This window comes from Amblyraja radiata, chromosome 25 (assembly GCF_010909765.2).
Source record: "Amblyraja radiata isolate CabotCenter1 chromosome 25, sAmbRad1.1.pri, whole genome shotgun sequence".
Classification (NCBI taxonomy): Eukaryota; Metazoa; Chordata; class Chondrichthyes; order Rajiformes; family Rajidae; genus Amblyraja; species Amblyraja radiata.
The window spans coordinates 22,564,696-22,579,541 of record NC_045980.1 but is presented as its reverse complement, the minus strand read 5'-3'; the positions used below and the strand labels follow the sequence as shown (position 1 = coordinate 22,579,541).

Below are 14,846 nucleotides of genomic sequence, written 5' to 3'. Positions count from 1 at the left end.
GTGAGTAATGACAACATTTTGTCTTGGCATAGAAATAAAGTAGAGGTAATAAAATCTTTCAGTTGGATCTGCATCAAGTGATTCCACCCTTCCTGAAATGTTAATCATCCTGGTGATTAAACCACTTTTCCACCACTGAGAATATTTACTGAACCCCAGTAACATGTCAAATGCAGAAAATTATAGATACATAAACATACAATAAACAACAATAAAATCCATACTGGATGTAGCAACTTGAAAAAGAACAGGAAAGCAAGATTTTTAAAAACTACTTGTACAACCAAGTCTGATGTCAAAGTCAGCCGTGAGTAAGAGAACAGGCATACAGTTACTTGCTTCCAAGTCAACAGTTTAACTAAATGGTTTTCAATTCAGTGACTGGCTGGAACATTACTTCAAACCAAGAACGTATGAAATGAGAGCAGAAGCAGTCCACTTAAATCATGTGTGCCAATTCTGCCATTCCCTATGGTCCCGACTGAGGTTAGCAAAACGGATGCTAGTCTACACTTGGTCTTGCCGAGGTAGTGAAACCCACATCGGGAGTACTAAACATAGCAATAAACAAGATTGGAGGTGATACAAGTGAACATCTGTAACCCGGGAGGGATGTTGGGAGTCCCTCGATTGACATGAGAGAGGAGGAAATGGGACAACCTCCTGTTCCCTTTTTTCCAATACCCCCAGCCCAATTTCCCTCCCCATCCGACCTTCCCCCTGTACGCACACTTTTCTCCTGTTCCTTCTTTCCCCTTTTCTCCGAGTCGCCCATTTCCCTATTTCCCCTGTCCCCTTACACTCATATCCCTCCCTCTGGCTTTACATTTCTCTACTACTCTTTCCTTATCTGACACCTTTTGATCTTCACCTCCAGCCTTTGTCACTAACTCTACATATCTGCCCATCACCCACCTGTATCCATCTGTCGCTTGCCAAGCTTTGCTCCATGCCTTTTCTTTTATACAGTTTTTTCCCTCTCCAACTCCATCAGTCTGCATAGGGTCCCATCCTAAAACATCATCTGTCCATTTCCCTCCATAGATGCTGCATGACGCTTTGTTTTTTACTCAACGTTTCAGCATCTGCAGTCTCTTATGTCTCCAAATTCCTACTCGCCTCTGACCAGAATGTCAATCCTGTATATTTAAATTGTAACTCTGGGTTTAGACACCCAGCTAAGGAAACATCATACCTGCATCTACACGATTAAACCCTGTAAGGTTGTTTATGTTTAGTGAGATCAGCAGGATATCCACCATCCAATGAATCCATATAGTACAGTTAAACAGCACAGAAACAGACTTTCAGCCTAACTTGTCCATGTCAAGCAAGGTGTCGACCTGAGCTGATCCCATTTGACTGTGTATGGTCCATTTCCCTCCAAACCTTTCCTATCCATGTACCCATCTAAATGTCTCTTAGGGAAGGACTTACAGAAGTAATAAGAGATCAAAGGACACATAGAACATAGAAAGGTATATCAAAACACAAAATGCTGCAAGGAAACAGACCTTTTGGCTCAACTCGTCCCTGTTGAGCAAGATGTCTCATCTAAGCTAGAACCATTTGCCCAGGTTTGGCCTATATCCCTCTAAACCTTTTCCATCCGTTTACCTTTCCAAGTGTTATTGTACCTGCCTCAACCATCTCTTCTGGCAGCTTGTTCCATATATCCCACCTGCTGAGTGGGAAAACCCCTTTCAGCTTCTGCCCAACTTCTCCCTTTAGTCTTTAGCTCAGACTCTCGAGTCCTGGCAACATCTGCATAAATCTTTTCTGCACCCTTTCCAGCTTAATGGTATTTTTCCTATAGCAGGGTGACCAAAACTGAACACGATACTCAAATATAGCCTCATCAACATCTTATACAACTGTAATATAACGTCCCAAATTCTATACTAAATGTCCTTACTAATAAAGGCCAGCGTACAAAAAGCCTTCTTCACCACCCTATCTAATTACAAATTCCTTTCAAGGAACAATGTACTTGTATTCCTAGATCCTTCTGCACGACAACACTTCCTACGGTCCTTCTGTTTACTGTGAAGGTCATGCTGTGTTTGACTTCCCAAAATGCAATACCACAAATGTATCTGAATGAGACTCTATTTGCCATTCCTTGGCCCCCTTGGCTAATCAATATTCTGCTGTAATTCTTGATAACTATCTTCACTGTCTACAGTATGTCAACAAATACTCTCTTGAACGTCTACAGGTGTACAGTAGAGAGCACATTAACTGGTTAAAACATGGCCTGCTTTGACAATTTGAATGCCAAGGAACAAAGAATATTGCAAAAAATGGTGAACACTGCCCAGTTCATCACGGGTACTATCATGATAGTGCCATCGAAGGATCTACTGGAATTACTGCCTCAAAAAGGCAGCGTGCGTCATCAGAGACCTACCCCACCCAGGCCATGTTCTCATTTCACTCCTGCCATTGGGAAGAAGGTATTGGAATCTGAAAACTGTTATGTCCAGGTTCAGGAGCAGATTCAGGAGCAGCGTCTTCCCAACAACCATCAGGCTATTAAACAATACAACCTCCAAATCAATTCCAAACTACAGCACAGTTTCAACATTTGCAGAGTACACAAAACGTGAGGATAATGATTGCTATAGCTGGATAAAAAGAGAATGGTAGAAAGGGCAAACACCCAGCAGATGAAGTATAATGTGGAGAAATCTTAAAGCATTTTGAAAGGAAAAATATTTAGTGCTGTTGGTTGGAACTCTATTACCATTTTTGAAAAAGTCTTTAATTTCACTTATTTCTTCTTTACTTTAACACATAATCCTTCTCTATCCATTTGGAAGTGTCCTTGGACCTTTTTATTTTTTTCCTTCAATCAAGGAAAAAAAGCACCAGTCTGTGAGGTGGGTGTGCCAGCCCAACACATTGTTTTACCAAAATGTCCCTATATTCACTAGAATCTCATCCTCCAAGATACATTTACCAAGTTAATTTGTCCCAGTTATATGACATTGTAATAATTGAAGGTGACAATCTCTTTTGACAAGCCATGCATTTGTTAATTTAGCCATTGTCCTCTGGTTTAGCTACTGTTATGAGGCTTAAAGAATGCTGCAATCGGCCACTTCTTGCCTTTTTGTTTCTTATTTCAAGCCTGTCTGAGTCAAGAGCATTTCTCCCAACTGTACTGATCTCATCATTATTAAACAGGCTATTTCTATTTATTTCTGCCTAAGTTATGAAATCATCAAGTATCCTGGAACTTCTGAATTCCTGGCCTTGGCTATCTTCCAACCACGTCTGCAAGGGTGATCAGATCACACTTGTTTATTTCCACATACGCAATTGACTCATCTTGTTACAAATACTGTTTGCATTCAGGTTAAGAACTTCTAACCATTATTTCCTCATTTAAATCTATTTGCAGCTCTGTTCTTCTGTTATGAATTGTTCCCTCCTGTCACATTGAAACACGGTTAACATCTAATAATTTAAGATGAATTTAACACCAAAAAATACATGGTAGCTTTATTTAACCGAACATGTAATATATGTAATTTATGTTTGGAAATGCTAACTCTCCCCCAGGTATATATTTCCTAAAAGTATACGTAGTGTCTTGAGGCAGCCGCTCCAGACTTTCCAAGCCGCTGAGGAATGTTTTCACCCGACGCCGGAGTTCCATCTTCTCGGCAAGAGTGCCCTGAAAATTATCGGACTGGCTGGAAGGCCACAAATGGGCCCCGACCTCGGGTGTTTCACAGAGGAAGAGGACAACTTTCTGGTGCCTTTCCCCACAGTGGAAATTTTTGATTCTGCTGTGGGGGGGGGGGGGGGACGTTTGTGTTGAACTCTATAATGTGTTGTGTCCATTTTCTTTATTTTGTTAACCTTTTTCTATGGTTTGTATGGAAACTTATTATCTATTTTATGTAAAGCACTTTGGTGTCAATGCGAGTTGACTTAAAACGTGCTATATAAATAAAACTTACTTACTTACTTACTTAAAATTGGCAGAATGGAGATCAGGATAGTTCTTTTACAAAAAAAAACAAAGGAAAACATGCTTCTATTTATGAGCAACTGGAATTTATTCTGAAAATTAAGTTATATATAAACCTTATAAGCAAACAGACAATCTCACCTCTCCTTTCTTTACAGTCATAGATTGTCTCCTGGGAGTGATCTCCTCGTTAATGCTGGACAGGAAGTTTTGTGAAATACGGAGAGCGTCTTGTAGCAAAGGATGATCGAGATGATTGACTGGAGTGTGTTTTAATAGATCCTGCAGAAACATGAGACAATTGTTCAATCTGCACGAACTGAACCAGAAGGTAACACAATTTCAACATGCACATTAGCCTTTTCATTGACATGCAAAGCAGATCCCACTAATATTACTATTTCAGGGAGGGAGTAACATAATATATATGCATAAAAGGAGCTAGGAGTATAAGGGATAGGTGACAAGAGCACAAGAAGGAACAAATTTCCCTGATGAAATGAGTGGGAATGGGAACAAATAATTCCTTGACGCTCCGCACATAATTCTTGCAGTGAAGGAAGTAAAGCATATTCTGGAAATTATGCAGCTGAGATTGGTCAGTGTGTGTGCAAGTAACCAGGAAACATCCATTATCCATTGAGAGGTAGGGGCAGGTGCATCAAGACAGTTTCTTCCAAAGTTTTCTTCCAAAGTTGACTCACACAGAGAGGTGCAGAGTCAGAATGGGGTTGTGGTATTCGTAGTTTAGGCCTGGGTGAGTGCCGGAGGTCGGACATGCCTGCGGTGGATGCCGTAGGTCGGTCGAGGATGCACCACCGAGAGAACAAAGAGGGACCCGGTGTGGGGGGGGGTTGCCAAGAACAGAGAGGGACCCAGCATGGGGGGGGGTGCTGCTGAGACCATAAAGGGACCATTGGGACCACTTTTAGGCTGTGGGCCGAGCATCAAAAATGTGTCTAGAAATAGGATTTCGTGACCCAAGTCACCAAACTACATGAAATTTTCACATATTGTGTAAAAAAAATTATATAAATCACCCCTGAAACTCGATATGAAGAAGACTTGCACATTTTTTATTAAATTAGAGAAAAACCGGAAAAATGTCGGGAATCTTTTAGTCCAATCAAAGCACATTTAACATTGAGTTGTCTGCCAGTTGGCCAATCACGCGCTTTGTTTCAGGCTAGCACACAAAATGGCTGAGGGGGCTTCACAGATGCCTGTTTTACTGGAGATTCCGATGTGTTGTTCTGTGGAATAAATGTCGTGGAAACTTGCAGCAGGTAATTGTATTTAGTGCGAAAAGCATTAAAAAGGCTGAAGAAAGTGCTGCGAAGTGGATTAAAGTGCAAGAAAGCCTTCAAAGTCCCTGCTGATATGCTGGAACACAAAAAAGACCCCCATGAATCAACTCTAACTGAAAGGTAAGACTAAAGTCTGAATTTATGAAAATCTATCTGTATGGACTTTAATTAATTTAATTGCACCATTTTATAATGTGAATAAATTCATTCATTCATTCATTCCTTATTCATTCATTCACTCATGAAATTGAGGGCCTAAACTATAACACATTCAATTAAACATTGTCACTAATGCCAGCTTGTTGTAGAGTAATAAGTCTTTAACAAATAATCTCGGAGCTGCCTGCGAAAACTTACCGGGAAAAAGTGCTCCGACCGCGGGGCCTAGACTGAGGTTATTTAGAATGCTTCAGAATGACATTGCCATGTTAGAAAGATGTAAGGAGGAATTTCATCAGAGAGGTTTGAAAATCTTTGCGATACACTGCACTAGAGAGCTGAGGAGGGCATAATTTAATATGTAGGGAACATCAAGAGATATGAAGAGAAAGTAGTAAAGTGATACTGAGGTCAAGATTGTTTTAGCCACAACCTTAATGAAAAGTGAAGCAGGCTCAGGGGTCTGACTGGCCCACTCCAGCACCTGTTTCTTCTATTCTCATCCAGTAGAATATATATAAAAAGGAGGGATGTGCATTTGGAAGGGATTCAGCGAATTGGCATCAATTAACTTCCTGTGTGTGTAGTGGTGACACTCCTTGAAAGCCTTTCAATTTCTTGGCAGTAAAGTTACTCAATAAGGAATTCAATGTTTCAAGGTCAGTTTACGGTCACATGTGCCAATTGAGGTACAGTGAAACTTGATAGCCATACTAAAAAAACAAGACAACAACATAAAAGTTAACATAAACATCAACCACAGCGGATTCCCCACATTCCACACCGTGATGGAAGGCAATAAAGTCTAATCTTCTTCCCTCTTTATTCTCCCACGGTCGGGGGGGGGGGGGGGGGTCGAACCATCTGCGGTCAGGGCGATCGAAGCTCGGAATTGGACATTGATTCACAATAGGCATGATAAGCAAGGTTGGAAATGACGCAAAGATGTGTGTTGTTGATAGTACAGAGGGTAGACTTTGATTACATAGCAAGATTGACGTGTTCATGAGAAAGGGAGATGGGTGGACAGATATTAAACCAGAAAAATGTGAGATGATGTACTTTGCACAAAAAGGCAGTGACTGAGAAAGAGAGTTCCCATTCTACAAGTCCTTGAAGGCAGCAGCACAGGTCGATAAGGTGGATGATAAAGCACCTGAGATGCCTGCCTTCATTAGCTGGAGGCACAGAATATAGTAGCAGGGTGTTTACAGTACAACTATAAGATATTAATTAAACCACAGATGGTGTTTTGATAAAAGGTCTCCAATGTGAACATTTAACTTTGTTTCTTGCTCCATTGATTCAACCTGATCTACTGATCGCTTTCAATTTTTCAGTTTTTAATCACAGCTCCAGGGAATGAATGAACCTCTGGAAGTCTTTGCCCCCGAGGGTGGTGGAGGCTAGATAATTTAAAGTGCAGATAGATAAATATTTGAATTATCAAGGAATTAATGGTTATGGGGAGCTGCTGAAAAGAATTAATGCCAGCATAGATCCACCAGGAGATTCAGCAGGTCGCTGAACACACTATCAAACTTCTACAGGTGCACAGCAGGGGTGCATAGGGACTGGTTCCATCATAATTTAGTTGAGTAACTCAATTCTCCAACAATGGAGGTGATTGCAGAAAGTCTGCAGAAGGAGGTGGACACTGTCAGGTCCATCATGGCTATTGAGATCAACACCATCAATGGGATCAACAGGAACTGCTGCTTGAAGAAGGCAGCTAATATCATCAAATCTTCACATCATCCTGACCATGCCCTCATCTCATTGCTACCAACCGGAAGAAGTACTGAAGCCTGACAACCGTTACCTCTACAGTCACGAACAGTTTCTTCCCAACAACCATCAGGCTCACGAACCACACTGCACAAATGTAACGATATCCCTACCTCAGCAACAACTACTATAGACTTTGTATATGTTGCACCATGTACATTGGCTTGCACTATTACAGCCTGATTATCAAGTAATAACTGATTATTATTATTCTATTATTGTATCTTTATTTGTATTTTTGCGTTATGCTATAAATGTGCCTATAAAGGGGTGGGCAAGAGCTGGTAAATGATAGGTGGATCCAGATAAGAAGAGATGCTCCCCCACCTGCTTCATCTGGCTATCACTTGCTAGCTCTTGCCTCACTCCTTCCTCTCACTTCTTTCGACCAGCGATCTCCTTTTACTCCATAAGTCTGAGGCAGGTTCTCAACCTGAAAGTCATCTGGCCACTTTTCTCCACATGTGCCTCAGAGCTCCTCCGGAAGTTAGTTTTTTTACTGGGATGTAGCCTGGGATGGCTTGAGGTGAGACTGGATAGACTGGGATTATTTTCTTTGGAGGGCAGAAGGTTAAGTGAGAACATGAAAAGGGGTATGGTATGGATAATCAAGAATGCACAGTTTCAAGTAAAGAGGAAAGAGGGATCTGAGGAAAGGTTTCTCACTGAAAGTGGTTGAAATCTGGAACGTTCTGTCTGAGGAGGATGGTACTTTAATTGGAGAAGTATTTAGGGGACTGCAGAATGTTATCGGCCGATTCTGGGAAAAGGGATGAGTACAGACAGATCCCTGATGACCTTGAAGGGCCTGTTTCCGTGCTTTCTACTTCTAACAATTATAGCAACAGAACTGGATGGCCAGCACTGTAATTAAGTTACACAACTGCAGATACAGAAGCCTGGATCAACAATCCATAATCATGACCTACAAGCCGATTAGCGATGGGGTTTCGATTCAATTAACATATTGGAAGTTAAAAAAATGCACGAGTAATAATAACTATATTGTAAAAACGTCTGGTTCATTTAGTCTTCCTGGAGTGGAAGCATGCCATCCTTATCAAGTCAATTCCAAATGTGATTCTAGACCTACAGTAATGTTAAAATCTAGGATGAATTGATGGGAATGTGGAAAGAGTAAAATTTGAATGTAAATAGATGGTTGATGGTAGGCACGGACTTTGTGGGCTGAAGGGTCTGTTTCTGTGCTCCGAATATAAATCTTAAATGGATAAGAAAGATGCGCCTTCTGATGTGCTCTGGCAGTAAAATAAAACTGGATGAGCCACCTGGCAGAAAGAATGGACAGGAAAGAAGCTCCGAGTTATAGGGTAAGAGAGTCATACAGCATGGAAACAGGCCATTCGGCCCAACTTGCCCATGCTGAAGAAGATACCTCATCTACTCTTGTTCCACCTGCCCGCGCTTGGCCCATATCCCTCTAAGCCTTTCCTATCCGTGTACCTGTCGAAATGTCTTTTGAATGTACCTGCTTCAACTACACCTCTGGTATCTTGTTGCATATACCTGTGAACAAAGTTGTCAGGTTCCTATTAAATCTTTCACCTTAAACCCATGTCCTCTTGTTCTTGATTCCCCTACTCTGGGTAAATGACTCCATCCATGTACTCCATCTATCCTCCTCATGTACTGATAGAGCTCTACAATATCACCCCAATTAACCTACAAACCTGCCAACCTGCAGGATATGGGAGGAACCGGAGAACCTGGAAGAAACTCACAGTCACAAATTACACACACACACACACACACAGCACCCAGGGCCAGATCGAACCAGGGTCTCTGGCGCTGCTAGGCAGCAGCACTACCAGCTGAGCCATTGTGCCGCCATTACTGCCCTTCTCAAATTATGGTACAACATTAGCCACCATCTGGAAGATCCCACAGACGATGAGGGAGTTTGCCCCCACGTGGACCTGGGCCTTCTTGTCTATAAATAAACATCACGCAAGATCACCCTACCATTGGTATAGTCATTGTCAAGCCGGTATCGTCCTTGACACCACAATACACATATAAAATCAAAATGTTATTTAAACAACCTCGCCAATGACATTCATGACCCTTTTGACTCTTCTAACTGCCCGCTTGAGTTCTTTCCTGTTTGCTTTATATTATTCAAAGGCCCTGCCGGATTTCATCTTCTAAATCTTACACTGGCCTTTCTCTTTTTGACAAAATGTACAACCTTTTTACTACATCTTTCTGCAACAACTCTGTGGCTTTGGTATCTTTCTACATGTGTTCCTATTCATGTGTTTTAAATGTGTACAAAGTTTCAAAAGGGTTCAAAACTATGATTAAGAATATCCAAGTTTTTACTGTTGGCAAATTATTATACGGCGATACTTCACTTACATGGAGAACAAGTGTGCTTCGGGTGACACGGTCAACAGGCTTATATAGAAGAGCTGCAAAAAGAGAAAACAACAATGTAATAAACAACAGCAAAGGTTCCAATTTCATACTGAAACATTTAAACAACTTCTCTCTCAATTCCCGGACCTGCCGATATTCTCCTTCACTTTATGCTTATTATTTCATAAAAAATACAGAAAAGCAACCATCGGGGAAAATGGACCATGGAATAGTGGATGGGGTTTAACTCGGACAAGTCCGAAGTGTTGCGTTTTGGTAAAGTAAACCAGGGCAGGAAGTACACCGTAAATGGTAGGGCCATGGTAGAACAGGACCCAAGACTGTAGGGGTTGAGTTACAAGGAGAAAGTAGATAGGCTAAATATTTTTTGCATAAGAGCCATTCAAAAATATATATAATCATAAGAGGCAGAAATGAGGTGAATGGTTCGGGTAGGGGAGTAAAGCCACAAAACATAAGTTTATGGTGAGAGGAGATAGATTTAAAAGGGAACTGAGGGGTATGTGTCTCACACAGAGGGTGGTGGGTATGTGGAACAAGGAAGTGGTTGGGGCAGGCCCAATTACAAAGTTTAAAAGATATTTGGAGGTACGGAGAAAGAAAAGATTCAAAGGGATAGGGGCCAAACTCAGGAAAATAGAGTCCAACAGCATGGAAACAGGATCTTTGGCCCAACTCATCCATGCCAACCATGATGCCCCATCTAAGCTAGTCATGTTTTGTCTGTATTAGGCCCAAATCCCTCTAAACCTTCCTATCCATGTACCCATCCAAGTGTTTTTTAAATTCTGTTATCGTAATAGGACTAGCTCGGGTGTCAACTTGGGGGAAGTGGGGGTGGGATGAGGGGTAACCGTGTGATTCTTGACAAATTCCCATCAAAAGTTATGAGTTCCGAGATGTCTCAACAGCCTTAAAAGTGGATAAATCAACAGGATGTGATGAACTGTATTCCAGGCTACAATGGTACACAAGAGAAGGATATTATGTTACAGTGGTACAAGATCTTGGTGCTGTCCCATTTGTAGTACAGGTGCACAACCTTTTATCCGAAGTTCCAAATAACGAAAAGCTCCGAATAGCGGACATTTTTCCGGTCCTTGAAGAAAGGTCCTTGAAGACGTTCACCGAGGGCGGCCCACAGAGGTGACAGCGGAACCTCCGGTCGGTCCTCGAAGAAAGGGGAACTAAATCCCCATTCATAAAAGAGAAGGTGAGGGTATATTGCGCGGGAGGGTTAATAATTGACAATCTGCTGCTGCCTGCCCGCTGAGTTAAAAAGTTCCCACGGTAGACTCACGATACACAGTGTATCGTGAGTTTTGCGTGGGAACTTTTTAACTCAGCGGGCAGGCAGCAGCAGATTGTCGCTCCCTTCAGTTTCACCCCACCTACACCCCTCTGCTTTCCGGGCCATGTGTGTGACCCCTTCCCTCCCCTCTCCAGCTCCCCCCCCCCGCCCATTGCACCGGCGCGGGGGCTTTGCACTGTCTTCACGTCGACGATGCCAGCAGGTCAGTGCCAGTCACCGGAGACATCAGGACCAACGGGACACCGACCCCCAGGCCCACTGCAAGCACGGAGATCCCAGAGACCCACAGCCAGCAGCAGCCCAGCCCCGTTCCAACTCCAGAGGAAAACTGCAAACTGGCCGGAGACGTCAGGATCACCAGAAGCCGTTCCCCGAGCTGCGCCCCCTCATCGGGACACCGACCCCCAGGTCCACTGCAAGCACGGAGATCCCAGAGACCCACAGCCAGCAGCAGCCCAGCCCCATTCCAACTCCAGAGGAAAACTGCAAACTGGCCGGAGACGTCAGGACCACCAGAAGCCGCTCCCCGATGGGCCGCTACAGCGACAAGTGGCAGTTCGCCCACAGCCCGAGCTGCGCCCCCTCATCGGGACACCGACCCCCAGGCCCACTGCAAGCACGGAGATCCCAGATCAGCAACTCCAGCCCAGCCCCGCTCCAACTCCAGAGGAACACGCTCCCCGTAGGGGCAGAAGCTGATGATGTGCAAGGTACGTCTTGTTCTTGGGGTGGCGCAGCTCGGGCTGTGGGCGAACTGCCACTTGTCGCCGTAGCGGCCCATCGGGGAGCGGATTCCTCTGGAGTTGGAGGGGGAGGGGGTATTGTGCTATTTGATCGCCCCCTGCTATCCCAGGGACAGGGAGACACAGCGGCTTTTGAGACTGGTGGGCAATCACTTCCAAAGTTCTGCCCACAGTCAGTACACCTCTCCTACACTGCATTTCATACAAACATTTATTCTGCAAGAAAAAACTACATTGAAGACTCAAACTTGCTGCTGCGACCGAGTAACTGCCGGGATTGAGGCGCAAACTCGCGACCTAGCTCGGGGATTCAAGAATCCCCGAGCTAGGCCGCCTAAGGGCATGTAGCCCCGCTAGGGTGACATGAGTGCGAGAGGTGATTCAATGCTGCGGTCACATTTACAAATTCAGGAATTCATTCAACACGCTGCATTTCATACAAACATTTATTCTGCAAGAAAAAACTACATTGAAGACTCAAACTCGCGACCGAGTAACTGCCGGGATCGAGGCGCAAACTCGCGACCTTGCGGATATGAGCCGAGCATTCTACCACTGAGCCAGCCGTTAAAATCTACGTTAAAAATCTTCCATTCCGAAGGCCGAAAAAATCCAAATTACGAAAAGTGTCTGGTCCCAAGGCTTTCGGATAAAAGGTTGTGCACCTGTATTGTGTTTCGTACTGGTCACCCTGCTTTCTGAAATAAGGCATTAAGCTGGTAAGAATACAGAGAAGATTCATGAGGATATTGACAGGACTCAAGGGCCTGAACTCATAGATTGATCTCATAGAGGTGTAAAATCATGAGGGGTATAGATAGGGTGAATGCACAGAATCTTTTATTCAAGGTAATATTTAATCGGAACCGGATGAGAAACTTTTTCACTTAGAAGGTATCTGAAATGAGCAGCCAGAGGAGGTAGTTGAGGCAAGTACTATTATAGCATTTAAGCTCGGACAGCATAAGAAAGGTTGAGAGGGATATGGACCAAACATGAGCAACAGGGACTAGTTTAGCTGGGGCATCTTGGTAGGCATGAATGAGTTGGGCCCAAGGGCCTGTTTTCATGCAGTATGACTCTAAATGCAAGTGCTCTTGCACAGATATTTGCAGCTTCTTCAGCCACAAGTTCTGCATGGTGGCTAATGTTGTACCATCATTTATGAAAAGGCGGTAAGGGAAAGTGCCAGGATTAGATGTTCCACACCAGGGCATCAGAGATGTCCTCATTCTTCAGGGAACGGTGGTTCCCCTCTTCTACTATAGACGAGGCTCTCACCAGGGTCTCTTCTATACCCCGTGACTCTGCTCTCACTCCTCATCCCCTCCCACTCGTAACAAGGGTAGAGTCCCCCTTGTCCTCACCTTCCACCCTACCAGCCATCACATACAACAAATAATCCTCCAACATTTTGCCACCTCCAACAGGATCCCACCACTGGCCACATCTTCCCATCTCCTCCCCTGTCTGCTTTCCACAGAGACCGCTCCGCTTCCTCCGTAACTCCCTGGTCAATTCGTCCCTTCCCACCCAAACCACCCCCTCTCCTGGCACTTTCCCTTGCAACCGCAGGAAATGCTACACCTATCGCTTTACCTCCCCCCTTGACTCCATTCAAGAACCCAAGCAGTCTTTCCAAGTGCGGCAGAGGTTCACCCGCACGTCCTCCAACCTCATCTATTGCATCTGCTGCTCTAGGTATCAGCTGCTCTACATCGGTGAGACCAAGCATAGGCTTGGCGATCGCTTCGCGCAACACCTCCGCTTGATTTGCATTAACCTACCTGATCTCCCGGTGGCTCAGCACTTCAACTCCCTCTCCCATTCCGAATATGACCTTTCTGTCCTGGGCCTCATCCATGGCCAGAGTGAGGACCAACGTAAATTGGAGGAGCAGCACCTCATATTTTGCTTGGACAGTTTGCACCCCAGCGGTATGAACATTGACTTCTCTAATTTCAGGTAGTCCCTGCTTTCTGCTCCCCTTCTTAGCTCTCCCTCAGCCCATTGTCTCTGCCTCTTCCTTTCTTCTTCCCCCCCCCCCCCTCACATCAGTCTAAAGGGTCTCAACCCGAAACGTTGCCTATTTCCTTTGCTCCATAGGTGCTGCCTCACCCGCTGAGTTTCTCCAGCATTTCTGTCTACCTTCTCTATTGGAGTTTTAAAAGACAAGGGAACTGATAGATTCCCGGATGCTTCCAAAGCAAAAAAATCAAGTGTGATGTCACTTTCAAAGTAGTGAAAACTTTCACTTGTTCTTCTTTGACAATCAGGAATGTCCTACCTTCGAGAGAGTTCTTTGTGTTCTGATCTTTTACGTCTTTTGTATTCCTGATCTTTAAATTCTGAAATAAAAAGTAAGGCCACATTAAATGGGTCACACCTGTGAACATGTAGAGGGTTGATACTTGAACAATGACAACTCCAAATGTAAGCATTAACAGTGGGGACACAAGAGACTACAAATGCTGAAATCTGGGTGCTGTCTGTGGAGTTTGAACATTCTCCCTGTGTCTGCATCGGTTTCCTCTGACATTCCAAAGACATGCAGGTTTGTAGGTTAATTAGCCTCCGTAAATTGCCCCAAGTAGGTAATAAGCAAAAGCAGGATAACATAGCACTAGTGAATGGGTGATTGATGGTCGTCGTGGACGTTTCCACACTGTATCTATAAACTAAACTCTGAATCAGGACAGTGGAGAGGGAAGATGGCCAGTCTGAAGAGGAGAGGAGGGAGGTTGAGGTTGAGGCGGGCCAGTAGGTAATAGCAACGTTGATGGAGCTGGTGGGTAGAGGCAGCATGTGGATGCAGAGCTAGAGGGTGATAAGCAGGAACACAAAGGCTTGCCAGTGATGGAAGCTGATAAGTAAGGAAGATGACAATGGGAGCAATGAAGGGCAGAGAGAACCAGACAGGGAAAGAAATCCAGTGGCTGAAATTATATGGGTAGAAGGTGGTTGCAACCAGGAAGGAGAAGGATGAAAATGGGTGATGCGGGGCTGGATGGTGGGAAGTAAATGGGCTCTACAAACCGGGCAGAATCTCTAGTTTGCGTTAGGCCTTATCCTCCCAGTGGAGAAGGCTGAGGATAAACAGAATGGTGTGGGAAGAGAAAGGGAGTTGAAATGGCAAGACAACTGGGAGCTTGAGA

General features: G+C 44.1%; 1 protein-coding gene across 1 annotated transcript in view; it reads right to left on the bottom strand.

Annotated features, from left to right (window-relative positions):
• bcr (BCR activator of RhoGEF and GTPase) overlaps positions 1–14,846 on the bottom strand; it is an 84,776-nt gene that overhangs the window by 39,217 nt on the left and 30,713 nt on the right. The window contains exons 6-8 of the mRNA XM_033043410.1: positions 13,979–14,039; positions 9,616–9,668; positions 4,124–4,264 (exon numbers count right to left, since the gene is read on the bottom strand). Coding sequence (XP_032899301.1) covers positions 4,124–4,264; positions 9,616–9,668; positions 13,979–14,039 — 255 coding nt within the window. The remainder of the gene's footprint in view (positions 1–4,123; positions 4,265–9,615; positions 9,669–13,978; positions 14,040–14,846) is intronic.